This window comes from Pollachius pollachius (assembly GCF_949987615.1).
Source record: "Pollachius pollachius genome assembly, chromosome: 6".
NCBI classification, from domain to species: Eukaryota; Metazoa; Chordata; class Actinopteri; order Gadiformes; family Gadidae; genus Pollachius; species Pollachius pollachius.
In genome coordinates this window covers 1,758,212-1,777,020 of record NC_136939.1, presented here as the reverse complement: position 1 = coordinate 1,777,020, position 18,809 = coordinate 1,758,212, and the positions used below count along the sequence as shown (strand labels likewise).

Here is an 18,809-nt window from a genome sequence, read left to right as displayed (position 1 = left end):
ATGTAGAGAAGAAACCATTCATAACCATTCATCCATGTTGTTAGCTTGAAACATGTCATCAGAAGTAGCATAGACTGAAATAATTACATTATTAATACATTACTATTGTGTGCGCGCGTGTAAGTGTGTGTGTGTGTGTGTGTGTTTGTGTGTGTGTGTGCGTGCGTGTGTGTGTGTGTGTGTGTGTGTGTGTGTGTGTGTGTGTGTGTGTGTGTGTGTGTGTGTGTGTGTGTGTGTGTGTGTTAAATATGTGTGTGTGTGTTCCAGGGCCAAGCTGAAACGACCCAACACCTGTTTAGAGACGGAGACAGGTCAGCCCAGGAACCCCCCTGACAGGTCAAATGTCAGGACATACGGCTCCGGTGAGCGAAGGAGAGCCGTTAAATGAAAAGCACGGCCAGGATTCAAACCATCTTTCTACTCAATCTTAATTGAGCTTTGAGATAAGAGACAAAAGTGTATATTTATAATTATTAAACCCAGATGGGACATTTGTTTCATAGGAGAAAGTATGAGATACGATTAAAGATAAACAGCATGTATCTTTGGCTGCACAATAAGGTTGGTCCTATATTATCTGCATGTGTTTATAGTTTGATCTCCGTAGCGGTGGTCATCGTCTCCCGCTCCAGGGACGGACGTATGAAACACATCAAACCCTCCGGCCAGGTGCGGGCGAGCGTCACCCCGCACGCAGCAGGGAGGAAGGGAGGAAGGAAGTAGGTGATGGATGGGAGTTACGGAGATCAGCGAGGCGGTTCATCGCGGGATGGATCGCTCGTCTCCGAGACGCGCCGAAGCGCTCCGAGACTCCGAGGACTCCGAGGCAACATGTCAGCCGTCACCTCCGGAGCTCAGAGACTCGCTCAGAGAGCCGCTAAGAGGCTCTGATGACCTCGGAGCGGGACGCAGGGGAACAAGGGAGAGACATGCGAGGAAGAGCAGTCAAAACCGGAGAGGTGCAACGGCACTATGATCTGTTCTATGAATATATCATACATAAATAAAATAATATCATTACTAAATAATTATGCAGGCTTTATAATAATAATTACAAAGAGTAATATTTAATTAATGTGCTGTGCTGTGATGCGTTTTCATCAGTGTGTGTGTGTGTGTGTGTGTGTGCGTGCGTGTGTGTGTGTGTGTGTGTGTGTGTGTGCGTGTTAGCATCCCTAGCGTCAGTACCATCCCTCTCCACGAGGTGGGGCCAGTAGACAGCTCACTGTACTTTCTCTCTGACATCAGCCCTAGACAGTCAACTCTGCTTTATGTATGAATTTCACGATTCAAACCGGACATTACTTGAAAACTAATTTCCAGACGATATGCCTATGAGCAGTTTCAATACAAATCTGTGTTTTAATGGAATAAATTGTAAGTTATGTTTCTTGATTCGTGAAACGTGCAACATTTTCAAATGTAGTAATTCAGGTAAAGCGAAATTGTGACATTTTCTTTGGAATACATTGCATTCTAGTGGTGCACAGTTGTACCTTATTTTACAATTTATACCTTAGTATTGCATATTTCTACCCATTATGCAAGAAACCGTTGTTACCAACTGTGCACAGCAATGACGTTGATATGACGCATCACCAACACGTTAGGAATACAGATTCACACAAGCCCACTTTAACGTGATTGTCTTTATTATTCATATTTTGACCAAAAACAATAAAAATGTGTTTCAAAAAACTTTTTTTTTAAGAGTCCTCTCTTAGTTTGGAAGACTGGGAAGCTAAGATAGTTCTTAATTTGATCAAGAACACAGACGACATCAAAGTTACACTTTGATGTCAAGATACAAAATCACATTAAGCATTATAAGAATATAAAAAAACAGCAATCATTTAAAAAATGTTCTATTTACACAGGGGAACGGAATTATTAAATAAAAAGTAGTGCAATATGGGTAATTATTAGGTGATACAGAGAGAAAGTATCTTAGAGAGGTTTTCCGCAGGTCTCACATTGTCGATACATGAATAGTTTGTTAAAGTTATGTTGGAGTAAAGATTCGTAGCAGTCCAGAAGGTAGTGTTCTCATATTCATCAATGTTTTCCTTTGTTGTTGAGGTTGTTGTGAAAGTCCCGCCCTCACTCTCACCACTATACCCATGTGACTGAAGTCCCGCCCTCACTCTCACCACTATACCCATGTGACTGAAGTCCCGCCCTCACCGCTATACCCATGTGACTGAAGTCCCGCCCTCGCTCTCACCACTATACCCATGTGACTGAAGTCCCGCCCTCGCCGCTATACCCATGTGACTGAAGTCCCGCCCTCACTCCCCTACCTGTAGAAGGTACAGGTGGGGGGAGAGGCAGTGGTAGTGGGTACAGTACCCACCTGTAGGCAGTGTTAGAGGTAGTGGGGAGTGGGTATGGGTACTGGTAGTGGGACAGCGTTAGTGGGCAATGGTAGGGGGTAGAGGTAGTGCTAGTGGGTGAGGTAGAGCTAGTGGGAGAGTGTCAGTTGGTAGCAGTAGCTGGATGTAGGGGCTGTGATAGCGGTTGGCTCCAAGGGTCCAGGTCACTCTCGGTCACTCTCGGACAATCTCGAACACTCTCGGTCACTATCAGTCAATATCAGTCACTATCAGTCACTCTGGGTCACTCTGGGTCACTCTGGGTCACTCTGGGTCACTCTCGGTCACTATCGGTCACTCTCGGACAATCTGGGTCACTCTGGGTCACTCTGGGTCACTCTCGGTCACTATCGGTCACTCTCGGACAATCTCGAACACTCTCGGTCACTATCAGTCACTCTCAGTCACTCTGGGTCACTCTGGGTCACTCTCGGTCACTATCGGTCACTCTCGGACAATCTCGAACACTCTCGGTCACTATCAGTCACTCTCGGTCACTCTCGGTCACTCTCTGTCACTCTTTGTCACTCTCGGTCACTCTCGGTCACTCTCGGTCACTCAATCACTCTCGGACAATCTCGGTCACTCTCAGAGGTGGTCCATTCTTCTGCTCCGGCCCTGAGCCGCTTCACAGGCTGGGTCCAGACCTGCGGGGAGGGGGCAGGGGCCAGCGGGTGGGGGGGCCCGGAGGTCAGGGGCCCCCTGGAGGGAGGTGGGATGTGGTAGGGGCTGGACCTCAGCCAGGGCTGGGAGCCTCGCAGGCTGGGGGGCCTCTTGGTGGCGGTGGAGGTGGGGGGCCCCGAGGGGGGTGCCAAACCCGGGGGCCACCCTGCAGGCCTCACCGCCCCCCCCAGGAGGCCGTAGGGATGGGGGAGCCCCCCTTCTCCTCCCCCTCCTCCATACTGGGACACGCAGACCCCCTGGAGGGAGAGACCAGGATGAGTCCTGTAGGAAGAGTTCTACGGTATAGAGAGACATTCATATCCTATACACAAGACAGGCTGTGATAGGGGCGTGGCCGGCTTCTGGAGCCCTTGAGACAAACTGGGATGAACTGGGAATCAAGGGCGGGAGAATTTTTACCATTTTGTCGATTTACTCTTTTCAACAAGGCTGTTTCTTCTCCTGTCCTGAGCGGTCAGGAGAGCCCCTGGAGGTCTGCCTCCTACCTGAGGAGAGCACCTGCCTGTCTGTCCTCCTACCTGAGGAGAGCACCTGTCTGTCCTCCTACCTGAGGAGAGCGCCTGTCTGTCCTCCTACCTGAGGAGAGCACCTATTTGTCCTCCTACCTGAGTCACCAGCAGCCGCCCGGCGCCGCAGATCGCCCATGGGAGGAGAGCGGCCGGCCCGGGGTTCAAGAACACCGCCGGGTACCCCAGCTTGATCAGGGGCTGCGGGTAGAACCCCAACGCAGACAGACCCCCCGCGGTCAGCCACCCAGCGGGCAGCACACCGTCTCCGGCCATGCCCCGGTCCCGCTCCTTGTCCTGGTCCCGCTCCGTCTCGCCGAGGGGTCGGGAGGGTTTGGGGGTCGTCCTGTGGAGCGCGCCGTGTCTGTTCCCGGACCCCGGGTGTTGGGGCCTCAGAGGGGGGGCGTCCCGGTCGGTGAGGTCCAGAGGAGACCCAGGGCCCCCCCAGCGACCGGGGTCTCCGGGGGACCCCTGCTGAGGGGGACTGAGGTCTTCATCGCTCTCCGCGTTCCTCCCGTCTGAGGAAGGAGGAGCGTTTTCATTGGTTGAAACTCAAGTGTCGTATCATTAGTCACTGCTACAGACGAGCTGATTGGATAGCACGGTGTTCATACTGTTATTAAGATTAGGGCTTTGATTCCCATTCTTCCAACCAGAATGTATTCACTCACAGTGACTCATTCGCTTATTGGAAGACACAAAACATCATCCACCAATTACCACGTATTTACAGATGGAAGCCATCTATCATTGAAAGACAAGAAATATCACTCAGTATTTATTATACAGTAGAGGCTGTTCTCCAACATGACGGTGAAATGTTCGGACCCATCCTGCTCTTTGATGCTGCCATGGAAGCTGTAAACATCGGGGTTCGAACCCAGGTCCTTTCATAGACCAACACCCCGGATAACGACACTATCACTCCCTTTATGACACAAGGTACAATCCCTGTGAGAACACAACTCATCTCAACTCATGATCTCATTGGTTCCTAGTGTTAAAGAACAAGCACCATGATTGGCTGTCGGGATGGAGGCGGGCCCCCTGGTGCCGGTCAGGTGACAGGAGGAGTCGTCTGAGTCCGGGTCCAGGGGGCCGGGCTCCTCCTCCCCCTCTGAGGGCCTCCACCTCTTCCTGACGGACGGGAGCGAGAGATGTGGTCATCATACAAGAGGTGAGGTCATCACACGGGGACGAGAGATAAGGTCATCCCACGAGAGGTGAGATCATCCCACGGGGAGGAGGGATGAGGTCATCACAACGAGTGATGAGGACATCACAACGAATGATGAGGTCATCACACGGGGACGAGGGATGAGGTCATCACACGGAGACAAGGGATGAGGTCATCACATGGGGACGAGAGATGAGGTCATCGCACGAGAGGTGAGGTCATCACACGGGGACGAGAGATGAAGTCATCACACGAGCGGTGCGGTCATCACACGGGGAAGAGGGATGAGGTCATCACAACGAGTGATGAGGTCATCACACGGGGACGAGGGATGAGGTAATCACATGGGGACGAGAGATGAGGTCATCACAACGAGAGATGAGGTCATTACACGGGGACGAGAGATGAGGTCGTCACAACGAGTGATGAGGTCATCACATAGGGACGAGAGATGAGGTCATCACACAAGAGATGAGGTCATTACAGAGGGACGAGAGATGTGGTCATCACAACAACAGATTGGGTCATCAGAAAGACAGATGAGGTCATGAAGAGAGATGAGGACATCACAATGAAAGGCGAGGTCACCACAACGACGATGAGGTCATCCCAACCGGACCAGAGGTCAGGGGTCAAGTGTCCTCCCGTGTGAGTCACTGGTTGACGGCAGAATGGAAACAGACCTTGGGTTGACGTTACCTCTTCTCTCGTCTTCCGTTTCCTGCGTCTCTGAAGCCTTTAGCAAACGGGTTGTTGTCTATCTTCAGCTGCGTGATCTGGAGACGAAACGACGCTGAGTCAGAGAAGAGCTGCTTACTGAAGGGGATGTTCTGTTATGATGCTGATAACATAGGTTCTATAGGTTATTAAGTTGATGACATTTTCTATATTATTATGTTTATAACATTTGTATGAACGTATGTATGTATGTAGGTATGTATGTAGTGCTGTATGTACAGTATGTATGTATGTATGTACGTGCGTACGTACATATGTATGTACTCATGCAGTGCTCTTTCTAAGACCCCAAACTGGCCGGCCTGCAGAGTAGAATTCTTTTTCACTCATTTCTACCGTCTGTTTGTTGATCTAACTTTCAGGCTCTCTGCTTTAACAAAGCTGCCAGAGGAAGAGGAAGATGGAATACGGTTGGTGATTGGTAAATACTCAAGGACCTTGAGAAATCACAATTATGGAAGGGAAAAGAGAGAGAGAGAGAGAGAGAGAGAGAGAGAGAGAGAGAGAGAGAGAGAGAGAGAGAGAGAAAGGGAGGAGTATTGAGTTAGAGAGAGACAGAGAGACAGAGAGCCTTCAGAATGAGAGCACCAGTCCTACTGGGAGTGCTGGGAGAACTGGAGTGTCCCTACCTTGTCATTCTGGTAGGCGGTGACGGCTATGAACTCTGTCTCCGGGAACACGATGGTGCGGAAGGTGCTGTAGGGGAGCCTGAGGATGTCGTTGGTCCTCACGATGTGGAACCGCGGCTGGTACTTGTGCATCGAGTTCAGAATGGTCTGGAAAGCACGAAGAAATTAGTTCACTTCAAAATAAAAGATCAAGTCTGCAATATATTACGTTTCTTTAATTATATGCTTACAACCTACGAAATATTGTACAATATAACATTTACAAAGGTGTGTATTTTGTGTAACGGTTGTGGAAATATATACATAGCAAATCATAGGAATAACAATATTTTAAATCAAATGATAAATCAGCAAAACGCCGATTTTACTTTGACTTATTTCGATTTTATTTTTTTACTCACATATCCGTGCTTGTCCGACGTGTTGTTGGTGAGTTTGAGCTTGTGGAAAGCCACCGGCTTGGACATCCACTGGTCTCCGGTGGACGGGCTCTCCGGGTGGATGTACATCCGTCTGGGCATCTCCGGGTCGGCCTGGCCCGCCACCGTCCACCACGAGTGGTTGAACTTGTAGCGCCGGTCGTCCGCCGCCACGATGTCCATCAGGAGGATGTACTTGGAGCCGGGGTCCAACCCGCTGACGCGCACTTTGAACGGAGGAAACATTCTTCTGGAACCGGATATTATCCAGAGAACAGAACACCAGGATCATTGGGGTTAACATTTAGACATTTAGCCTACATTTAGTGCATTTAGCAGGCGCTTTCATCCAAAGCTGCTTACAATAAGTACATTTGTCAGAAGTTATGTTAAGTTCATACTAATAATATTGATGAAGATTATTATGGATTTTGTAATATATCTATCTTTATCTATAACAACAATATCCCCAAAGCCAGTAAGGAAAATTCTTCGACTTAGAAAAATCTAAAAGAAAATCTGTAGTAGGCCTATTCACTTCTCTGTGTCCCAATCCCAGTCGATGTATTTTGGGATAACTTGCAGGTTATCGCCGCTGCTCTCGGACATTTCCCTGAATGTCCGCAGAAAAGATTCATTCGTATCGTTTAAATTGAATCGAGAAACACGTGTGTGTATATTTACCTCCCGGACTTGGTGATGACCATCTCCGTCCCCATGTGGTGGAACTCCCCCCACAGACCACCTGCCTCCAGGGTGACTCTGGGATCATCCGCGGGCCGCTCCTCCGAGTGGCGCGCAGAGCGAGCCCCTCGAACTTGGTGTGGGTGACCCCCCTCTCCCGGTCCCCCGCTGGGGTCCGCCTCGTCACAGAGCCCGCGGTCCGGGAAACGTTTGCCGAGGATACCGGGGGGTAACGGGAAACCAGGGAGAAACGGAACAGTGGCCACAAAGTCGGTCATGTCGGCCGCGCGGCAGGGACGGAATGGGGCGCGAACCACGGCGACTCCGGCGCTGAGAGGGAGGGGGGAGGGGGGGTCCCACGGGTGCACACGACGCGTCTACATCCAACGTGTCGTTGAACATTACGTGAAGCTACATTACGCATCGTATGAGAGGCTATCAGGGACTCAAACAATTGAACCCGGAATGTGTTTCACTCTAGGTGAGCAGCCGCGGTCTGCATCGCGCGTAGAGAGGAGGAGAGATGAGAAGAGTCCAGACGCAGCGTAAAGGCTGAGGAGAGATGAGAAGAGTCCAGACGCATGAGATAGACGCTGGCCAGCAGGTCACTAGTGGTCAGATGAACTGCAAATGGAAGTGCATCAGATCAAATCCACACTAATCCATTTGCGTGACTTAAGAAGCTTGAGCGTAGATACCAGACTTTCAGAGAGACGAGTTGGTTGGATTCTCTAGGGAGGTCCCGGGCTGGAAGGCGGCTGGTTATGATTGACAGCTCAAATAGGTGGTCACCACATATGTATTTTGGAGACATATGCTTTGGTCATGGTACAACATCAGTCAAGCAGTTATTTGGGTTGATAAGAATGTTTCACCTGACCACTCTTATTTAGCATTTTGTTATGCATCAAAGTATGCAGTCATCCAACTATTTAGTTAATCATCTAGACACGCACACATGCAAAAGAGAGTTGGGCTCTAATTTCATCTGGTGGACAAACAATACAATTTACAACTATAATTCAGCTGGAACACCGCCAACCATTTCAACTCTACCTACTTACCTACATACATATAGCCCCTGAAAACATTCTTCCAGACACGTGCAGAAAGGCCCGATGGGAGCAACATCGTTGGACTCATTGGAGTCTGTAGATGTCCATTGATGTGCTTTGGAATAATAATAATAATAATAATAATAATAATAATAATAATAATAATAATAATAATAATAATAATAATAATAAACTTTATTTGTATAGCACCTTTCATACACAGAATGCAGCTCAAAGTGCTTTACATTTTAAAAGATTCAACACAATCAGGAACATTTAACACAACACTAAAAGAAAAAGAAAAAGGAAAAATAAAAATAATAAGAATTACCCAACCCGTCCTCTGTTGCTAAAAGCTCTCATATATAGGTATGTTTTAAGATCTTTTTTAAAGATATCCACTGAGCTCGCCTGCTTGATGCACAGAGGTACGGTGTTCCATAGCTTTGGTGCATAATGGAGAAGGGGTTAGGTCGATTGCAAATGTTGTTAAGTTTACTCTTATAGGTACAGGGATAAAAACTCCAATGACTCCCCAGTCCAATTCCATATCTCCAGAAGGCAAGTTCGTAACAAGATGGGGGAGACATTTTTGGACGCGCTGGGGCCTGTAGATGTCAATTAATGGCATGGTTGGTGTGGAACAATAGCGGTTGGGGAAACTCAATGATGTCATTACACTTTTTTTTCCTCTCATAACCATAAACGGACACACACACTTTCATTAATAACAACAATGTCATTTTTATTCCTCGAACACATGACAATAGTTGACATGTGTTTTACATGTTTAGTAACCTTACTTAACTATTCCAGCGTTGGCCTATCAAACCTGCAGTGTTCATTTTGAATCACTGCTGTTGCAGATGATTATTATATTACTGGATCCGCAGTTCTAAGTGTAGTCCAACAAGCTCCCACAGTGAAACAAGCAAAAGATCTCCTACTTTGGTGGATTTGTGTGGGACATGGTAAGAGCAACGAAACTGGCAGAGAGACCATGAAGGACTAACGGGGCGATCCGGGCTATATACTGGATCAACATACCAGCTCACACACTTAAAGTGAGGAAGCACCTGGTGTTTTCTTGACTCTGTTGCAGCAGTCACTGTTAAATTGGAATAAGATATATGGTCAAATGCTGTGTAGTGCGTGTGTGACCTGAGAATGCAATATGCTGAAGCTCAGGGAAGAAGAGGAAAACGCCTGCTACGTCATGTCATACTATTGACGTAGTATTGACCCTTCTGCATTAACTCATCTGATCATTGACTATTTAGCATGACTTTCTTATGGATTTCAGGCTAACATTGTTGCTCATAAATATTCACAAAATACTCAAAATATTAATAACATGGCCTATTAAATTTAACGGTCTTGTTAATCATTTCATATTATCAATCTTAATTATTTATTGTTTCCACTACACCAACTAATGTTCCTTACATAAACGTATTACTGTTGTCATGTGTTTCGATTGTTCATAACATTGTATATTGTGCGGAGATTGTAAGAAGTGCATGACACGTCATTTCCGATACAGTCAAGCCAGTTTATTCATGAGGCAAAGAACAATCAGAGTCTAACCGTATGCTGACGTTTCTGTGGTTCGTAACTGCCCTTCTGTGAGTCATCGTCACGCCACATCGGCAGCTTACAGAAACACCACCTTGCCAATGTCTCAAGAACGCAGCACATGCTGAACCCTTAACAGTCTACATAATCCATCCAGAAATCAAAGAGACAGGAGAATAACATGCATTTATATCTCCTATATCTAATAGGGTTGATTATCTTGATCCCGTTAAAATATATACATTTGAGTATATAAAGTTTGAAATATATTGTATAATTTTTGTATAACATAGATACTATATATATAGATTTTTTTTAAAGTCCATAGTCATAAATTAAATGCAATATTCGAGAGAAAGAGAGAGAGTGAGCAAAAGAGAGGAGTATCGAGTACAAAATTCAATTGGATAATAATATTCATTCATCTGCACGTGACTCCAAAGTGCACGTCCTGGTACAGCATGAAGAGCTTCCACAGCATCATTACATACTCCTCTCAGGTTGATCATCAATCACAGTCCTAGACTGGATTTATATTGTTGCTTTCATTTCAACATTGTAACTCACTCCACTTGAACAGCGTCATCATCATCATAATAATAATAATAATACTTTGTCTAGTATATAATAATATAATATTAATATTTTTATAGATTTATACTATTCATGCCATTCAGATTTATACATGATCCCGTTTCTGTGTTACTGGACCAAAATCACTCCAAAGTGCACACTCTGGTGCAGCATCAAGAGTCTTCCAGCTTCCACAGCCAATAGACCTCAACCTCATCACGGTTATACCAATGCCACACCAACGTTTAGCATCGGTATAATCTCTGGTCTTGCATCTGCTCCATTGCTTTGTGGTTCGCTGGAACAACGCGCTCTCTTGAACCGCTCCAACCAACTGTATTATTAGAAAGGGAAAAAAGGGCATCATCATAAATAAACATCATGTAAATATTTCTACCATATCAAAATGTATAATTCGAAGGAAAAAATCTCTTATTTTAAAGGAATAATTCATTCAGAAATTGAGCGGCGCACAATATTCACAAGTTACCGTTTAATATGTTATCCATATGGCATTGTGTGGCAAAGCCCTACTATCAACAGAATCTGCTTCAACAATCAATCAACAATAACCAGTCAGACCACATCAGTCTATTGATGATCTTTCTACCATTCGCTCTGTGCATACACTTCATTGTGTAGGCCTTGGCTCTATTGGGTGTTTAATCCTTATTCAATTCAGTAATCAACTGTAGGCTAAACAGTCTTTAATGCACAAGAGCACCATAATATTGTTCGACCCCTCATAATATGGGTTTCAAACAGCCACACTGAACATCCAGAATAATATATGTAGGCCTACAAACACACACATTAGATTCACAGTAAAGAGAGACAAAATGTGGCGATCTAAGTGAAAATAATGTTTAGCCAACATTGTATTACTGAATTGCACAAGGATTGATTGGGTGAAGAAAGTTCATAATTACTGGCTGCGACAATGAGGGCATATGACTGTAATCAAAAATGTTGTTTGTAATACCTGTTTTCTTTCTTTCTGCAGTGGACCACCGCAATGGCCATCACAATGAGCAAGACAATAACCACCGCAATCCCTCCAGTGACCTTCGGAGTACAGAAAACAGCCGGAGGCGGGGTGCTGCTGGTTGTGGGGTCAACGTGTTCTACAAGCAGAAATACATTGAAGGGTCATTGGCAAAGCCTCTGAATCTGAATCAACGCATAGTTAGACCACACACTAATGGCTAACACACTCAGCCTCCCCCAACAGGGTTTGCTAAACTCAGTTGAACCCATATGATGTCTGTGAAATTGCTGACTATATTTCAAATTAATCTACCGATTTGGTTGTTGAATATCTTGGTTTAGGTTTGGCAAACACTACAGATTATTCTAATTTAACGAGGTAAATCAAAGTTTTACTTTGGAATTCAGGGTTTATATACTATACTGCTTTGAGCGCCGTAGAGAAAAATAATAATCAACAGCAGACGATTGGATCCAGGATAAAAACATTTCCTCATGAAGTGAAAGTTTCTGACAAACAATTAGTTTAAGATTTGTCGGTGGGATTAGCTGTAGAAGTACAATACTGACAGGTCAAGTTAATTGTACAGCCCTCAAAATACTTCAGTAAAACATTAGATGACCAAACAACAAGAACAACCAAAGTTCAGTAGAAAAAGGGAAAACATTCAAAACATAAACAAATTATGAGCACATTTGGCCTATTCTGATTCTATATATTAATTGTAGACATTCGTAATCTACCAGATAACTAAGACAGAAGACAATAGGTTTGCATGTTGCCATTTGTGGAGTTGGTAAAAGTAATGCATCCCTACCTTGAGGTTCTGGTACAGCAGTGCAGTTAGCTGTTGAAATAAACAGCAAAGTAAACATTAACTAAAACTTGAAAACCAACCATTCATATAATTCAACTCCATACTAATTTTATCCAAGACATTGGTTCTATCAACACATCAGCTTAAAAGGAAATCGTTTTGGGAAAATATTATTTTGACATCGAAATAATGTTTACAGTGGAATAATATTTTAAGCAAAAATACATTAATTCAAAATTAAATATTTATGTTTCTCGCTGATAATAATCAAGGATAAAAATAAACTCACTGTGGCAGCAAATTTGATATCCTTTCATTTTAGATCTATAGGTCTACAATGAGAGGAGAAAAAGAACATGTGGTTTACAGGAAGAAAACTCTTCAAGTCAACTCTTTAAACACTTTCTTGAACCACTGGCTCAGAGTATGTTGTGCCTGGCCCTTGGTTCTATGAACATCCTAACTGTACCGACAGCGAAGATTTTGGAGCCCGAGGTGAGTCTGAGTCGATGCGTTTCACAGATGTATCTTCCATGTGGTAGTGTTGCAGTTTGGAAGTTGTAGAACAGATTCAGTAGCGTTGATGGCTTCTAGCTAGCTAGTCCTTACTGGAGAGAAAGTGAAATCTGGGAGCTGCTGATCATGTGAGAGAAGGTGATGCAGTCGTATTAAACAAAGACGTTGAAAGATGGTGCGATCTACGAGAGAGACGCAGAGGAACTGTCCTTACAAGGCTTTTGTCGGGATAAAAAACAAGTGGTCGGCAACATTGCGGTAACATAGCCTTACATCCTACTTTTCAACTATAGGCCAGCAAAATCTGCAAAGAGAAACCTAATGTAAGCTTGGAGGACAGGTTGGGCCATGGTTATACAGAAGCAGCAATTACACAAATCTATTTCGTATTTTAATGAATACGCTCATGAAACAAGGAATGATCCTGATATAGTGGCTATATTGTGAAGATATGATGCCAATGTTTGGAAAGCAGACTCATTAAAGTTTTGTATCAGAACTGGTGCATCCGTATTTAAACACTGTGCGGAGACTGGGTCAGTGCCAGCTTCAGAAAATACTCAGAGATGACAACAATGCACAGTGCTTCCTATCTGAATGGAGGTCAAGTACTGAGGTTCTCTTACCTTCAGAGGGCAATTAATATCAACACAAACGTTCTTCCGGCATCCAAGCAAAGTGAGAGAGGAGTGAGATGAGGATATATTTCCATTATTGGGTTCGGTTTTAGTTGCCAGTGAGTCCTGTAGTTGAAGCACACAGTAGGAATGTGTAGGACTTTAGACATGATTGACAGCACCGTATTCACTTAAATTGTTTCATGCCTTCAAAATGTTGTGGGTCAAGAGGATTAGTTACGGGAATACTATACACCTTAATTTACCTTAAAGTTTAACTAAACACATCACAAAAACATCTAATTTTTCTCCTAAGTATTTCGTGGTCTTTTGCCAAATCTAATATGGCGCGTTTCCACCGGCGGGTGCCCTTAGGCCCGGCACGCCTTGGCCCAGTAGTGAAGGTGCGGTTTGGCCCAGCTCAGTTACGGTTACAGTACCCTTTATGGTAGGGCGGGGTTTAGGCCGGACGGCGATAGCCGCGGCAGCTACGTAACTATCGTGACCTCATAGCAGCCCGACACAGTGTAGCCTGCTAATGAATCCAAGGACAAAGAGGAACGCGACACAATAGACAAAGAGCAACAATGTAGGACGTCCAAGAAGGAATACCTTGCGGGTACTGTGTTTGTTTGTTATTAACCCCCTGTCGCACGGAAGTGACGATTCTGTTGACCAATCAACGGACGGCGTGTGTAGGTGGAACTTGTTGGCACCCTTTCAGACGTCTTGGTACCCCAACGGAGGAGTACTGAGAGACAAGTACGGCTAATCCCGGCTCAGTCCGTATCACGCCCACTTTTGGTGGTAACAACGCGAACCGTACCGCAGCCATTCATACCGAACCAAACCGCACCCGCCAGTGGAAACGTGCCATAAGAACACTATACTGTAGTCATCCAAGAATTCAAAATGGCGTCGTCCTGTATATCACTCCATGTCAAATTTAAGCACAAACTTGCTGCTTGAAATGACCAATAAATAAATGCTTTGGAGTGCAACAGAAAAATAGTTTCTTAAAGACATTAACCCCACGATAACTAAAAAATGAATTGTTATGTCAACATAATGCTAATAAAACACTAGGCTATTAAACTCATTGAATAAAATATTCAGCCACTCATTTTAATATCAATCACAATCATTCAATAATCCAGTAATCCACTTAAATGTTTTACTTACATTAGAATCAGCCCAGCTGTATTCACACGTTGGATTGCTCTTAGGGTTTAAGATGTTGTACGTCGTTGCTTTGCCCTGATGGGTGACTTTGCACTGGTCACCAAATACGCCAACTGTAGAGAAAACTGACAGAGAAAGGGTGTCTAACTATATTGTGTATCTACAACAAAGAATATAGAGGCCACAATATGAACCTTTGTACAATCTTATCCTTGAAGAAATTAACCTAAATGAACACGTGGTAATGAAGAGAAAGATGTAGATCTGACACGGACACACATTAAACGATAGGCGTACCAAATAAACAACGAAAGCATTTTTAATTAAGGCTAAGAAAAACATGACAGCCAGGCTCAATACAATTCTAATGAAGCTTATACAAATTATATTCAGCAGAGGAGGGTTGATTATGAATAGGCCTAGTATGAATTCTTGGCAAAGCCTAATAAAGGAGGCTCCTTTTATTAGGCTCCTAATAAAGGAGCCTAATATAGGTGGGTCCTTTATCGGTTTTTGAAGAAAATGTCACGCAGAAGTTTGCCGTCTTTCTTGGATGTCCTACATTCTTGCTCTTTGTTTATTGTGTTGCGTTCCTCTTTGTCCTTGGATTCATTAGCAGGCTACACTGTGTCGGGCTGCTATGAGGTCACGATGCTTACGTAGCTGCCGCGGCTTTCGCCATCCAGCCTAAACCCCGCCCTACTATAAGGGTACTGTATTGTAACTGAGCTGGGCCAAACCGCACCTTCACTACTGCGCAAAGGCGCTGGGCCTAGGAGGCGCACCCATGCGCCATAAACAAAGTAGCCTACCCTGACCCAAACTAAAACAGAATTCAACTAGATAGACGTGCGGTTTTACCACAAGGCATAAGGCAATCGCCTGGGGCTGCGTCAGCCAAAGGGCCACTTGTATTTTTTAAAATGTTCCTTTCTCATCACTCCAAACGAGTGCCAAACTATTGCTTGCAATGAACCAGCATCAAGAGTGCAGAAGGAAAGTGTCAGAGGTGACTCAGACAGACAGCAGTAGAATTGCATTACCCCAACCACAGATCCACCTGCGCAAAGCTAACGAGAGCAGCAGATGTGTGAGTGATCATTGGCGAAGACCCCACCTTATGGCCAGATCAACTGACAGATAAGGGGAGAATTAAAATGGTAAATAAAGTTCCCATACAAATAAGGGTCATCAAGTTCCCAAAAAAAACAGAAACATACCCAAGGAGGTTAGCAAGATAAAACTATGGGGAAACAATATCTAGCCCCTTTTAACTACCGAGCCACACTACTGGCTCACAGGAAGTCACCTGCAGAACTGTTGTTCAACAGAAAACGAGGCCACAAGAACTTATTGAATACCAAACTAGCAGAGGTGGTCACTACGAAGGTAATGTAAATAACAACGATTTTGGAACCGTCAATAAATTACAAGTTGAGTGACAGAAAAACTAAAAGCGAGCTGTGAGAGGTGAGCTTCCTCTACTGTCAACGAAGCTGCTGGATCCGGACTGGATGCCCGGATCACCTTCTATACCGGACACCTTCTCTATGTGCCACCGTTAACAGACAGTACGAATCAAGGGGATCACAGGTTAGATGACTCCACCACATGACACTTCCTTATAAGCAGCACACCTATTCACTATAGTCACGATATATATATATATATATATATATATATATAGTCATTCCTGTCAAACACAACCATAATTATGTAAGTATGACCACATTATAACTAGTAATAACCTCGTGAACACTATACACTTACACTTAACTACACCTATGTTTTTTATTATTTAACCTACTAAAACTGTTTTAATTTCTCTTATTAATACTGACTATTTATTTTATTATTATTTATTATTGTGATCGATGCTGCTACTTATTTTTTACATATTTTAATTTGTAGGCCTACTTATCTTGATTTACTTTATCTTGTATTGTTGCTGCTATGTGGTTGTTGAGGAATCAAGCCTAAGAATTTAACTCTTAAAATAAGATGTAAGGAAAAATAAAAGCAAAGTAATAAAAGCAATTCTGATTCCGATTTTGATTCAGTAGTATCTTTGTAAACCTGTCTACGTAGCGGTGTGTCAAAATTCCATCAGATATAAACAATAGGTAGGTATAGAGTAAACCCACCTGTGATAATGACTATCGACCTGTGGCCTTAACATCCCCGGTCATGAAAGGCTTGGAGAGGCTAATTCTCACACAACTACAGGCAGAGGTCAGTAAGTACGCTGACCCGCTTCAGTTTTCATACAAACGTCACAGAGTGGTAGACGACGCCACACTAACGCTGATGCACGGAGCTTTACACCCACCTTGAGAAGCCCAAGTCATTTCTATGGCTGGTGTTCCTAGACTTTTCAAGTGCCTTTAATACTGTGCAACCCCATCTAATGGGACAAGAACTTAGCCAGATGGATGTGAATCCCTACCTCATACACTGGGTCCTCTCATTCCTGACAGGCAGACACCAGAGAGTGAGAGTTAACGGCCACCTCAGCTCATCCAGAAGGATCCCTACAGGTGCTCTGTCATCTCACCAGTTCTTTACACACTCGGCACCAGGGATTCCCAAAGTGTGGTACGAGCACCCCCAGGGGTACGCGAGCTGCCACCGGGGGTCCGCGAGATGAAAAATGTAATGGCGGTGTGGTGCATTATTACACAATTATTACAGTGCTGTTTTTTTAAGTGTGATTTTTCCATACAATAAAAAAACATGAACAGTAAACATGTCCTTTGTAACCCCTTTTATTTTAGATCAAAAAACTATAATTCATTAGTTTTTGATAGAAACGTAGAAGAAGACAGCTTGAAGAAGCTGTCTTTTAAGCACTGCAGGCTAGGCTATGCGCGCCAACTCGTTTCATTCATTCCTTAGCCTATATATTATATATATGCTTAACTGGCTGAAATCAAGGAAACTGTCAAGTGGGACGTCTTATGATAAAGTTGCTAGTCACGAAGGAGGAGAGGGACCAAGAGAGAGTGAGGATGAGAGAGTGAAAATGAGCGGGAGTCAGACGATGCGCCGGAGGAAATCGAAGAGGAGGGAAGGAGATGGCAAAAAAGAGGTGATGAGGGTGAACACCAGACGGGGAAAAAAATAAGGAAATATGATGACAATTATCTGGGTCTGGGCTTCACCTGGGTAGATTATTTTCGGAGCCTATTCTCTTTAATGTTGTGGATCGTTTGTAACTTCATTGCAATTTAATTCAATGTACTGTCGTTCTAATTTCCATAACCGTTGTGTTATGATGATGATGATGATGATGCTAGCTCCACGGTCATTTGACAAGCCTATTGCTGCAATTTTTCTTTTACGCGGATGAAAATAACCGTGCTTTCTGTTACTGAGCCTGTGTCTGTCACTCATCCTCTTAAAACTGGAAGCTTGTGCGTAGCTTTGTTGCATTATATTGTAACTTTGTTGATGTTGTTATTGTCATGCGTGTTCTGTTTATTTGCGCATGAATAAACATGAGTCTTTAGGCTATATGGCGATAAAGCAAAGCTTTGTTGCGATTTTTACCCCTCTTTTTGAAGTGGGGATTGGGGGTGCGCCAACCCATTTGGGACGTAGAAGGGGTTGCGCAGGAAAAAGGTTTGGGAACCGCTGCTCTACACCAAGGACTGGACAAGCACAAACCCAAACATCACATACATCAAGTATTCTGACGACACTGTCATCGTGGACTCAACAACTCATCAGACCAGTTACAGTCTGATCGACCACCAACTCAACTTCGAAACAAATAGTGATACCATTCACTCCAAGTTCCAGCAACGTTTGTTTGTCCTCCAATATGGAGGTACTAATATTTATTCACCAGGCTTAGTAAGATTTTTTTTTTAGTTGCTGATTTCCCGACTTCCGACTAGGAAGGCTGAGCACACCAGCAGAACACACCATAATAACGCATGATGCAACAATTGAGTCTCGCTTTAAAAGTGTGGTTCGCTCAATAAATGCGTTTTTTCAAAACTATCCTTTCAAATAGATACCGGCCCACACAATCTCACTCCAAATATAGACCACGCTAAAACACTTACCGGCAGTCAATAAGACTGGAAGAAATAGAAAAAACTTCCTCCAGCCTAAGAAAAAGTCCATTCTGACTCCCAAGTTGGACCAGAGTGACTAATTAGATCATTTGTGGGAGGTCGTCTCGGGCTAGGTTTGAATCGGCGAGTGGTAAATGTTCAACACGTAAATTATTCTAACAGAGACACAAGGTAAACGAGCGTGTATTGTCTTTT

The 18,809-nt window shown here is 44.2% G+C and overlaps 1 protein-coding gene and 1 long non-coding RNA gene across 2 annotated transcripts; both read right to left on the bottom strand.

The window, feature by feature from the left end:
• Window positions 1-3,000: 3,000 nt before the first annotated feature.
• LOC307077550 (T-box transcription factor TBX2-like) lies at window positions 3,001-7,487 on the bottom strand (the record flags this gene model as incomplete). The annotated part of the gene is given in 8 exon segments (XM_079738978.1): window positions 3,001-3,030; window positions 3,032-3,292; window positions 3,662-4,080; window positions 4,578-4,699; window positions 5,439-5,515; window positions 6,107-6,253; window positions 6,508-6,775; window positions 7,210-7,487. Coding segments are annotated over 8 exon segments (1,602 nt in total).
• Window positions 7,488-9,855: 2,368 nt separating this feature from the next.
• LOC307077468 lies at window positions 9,856-18,809 on the bottom strand. The gene is made up of 7 exons (XR_013811940.1): window positions 18,603-18,809; window positions 14,533-14,657; window positions 13,360-13,476; window positions 12,507-12,549; window positions 12,218-12,247; window positions 11,395-11,536; window positions 9,856-10,746 (listed from the first exon to the last, which is right to left on the bottom strand). It is a non-coding gene; the product is annotated as an uncharacterized lncRNA (long non-coding RNA).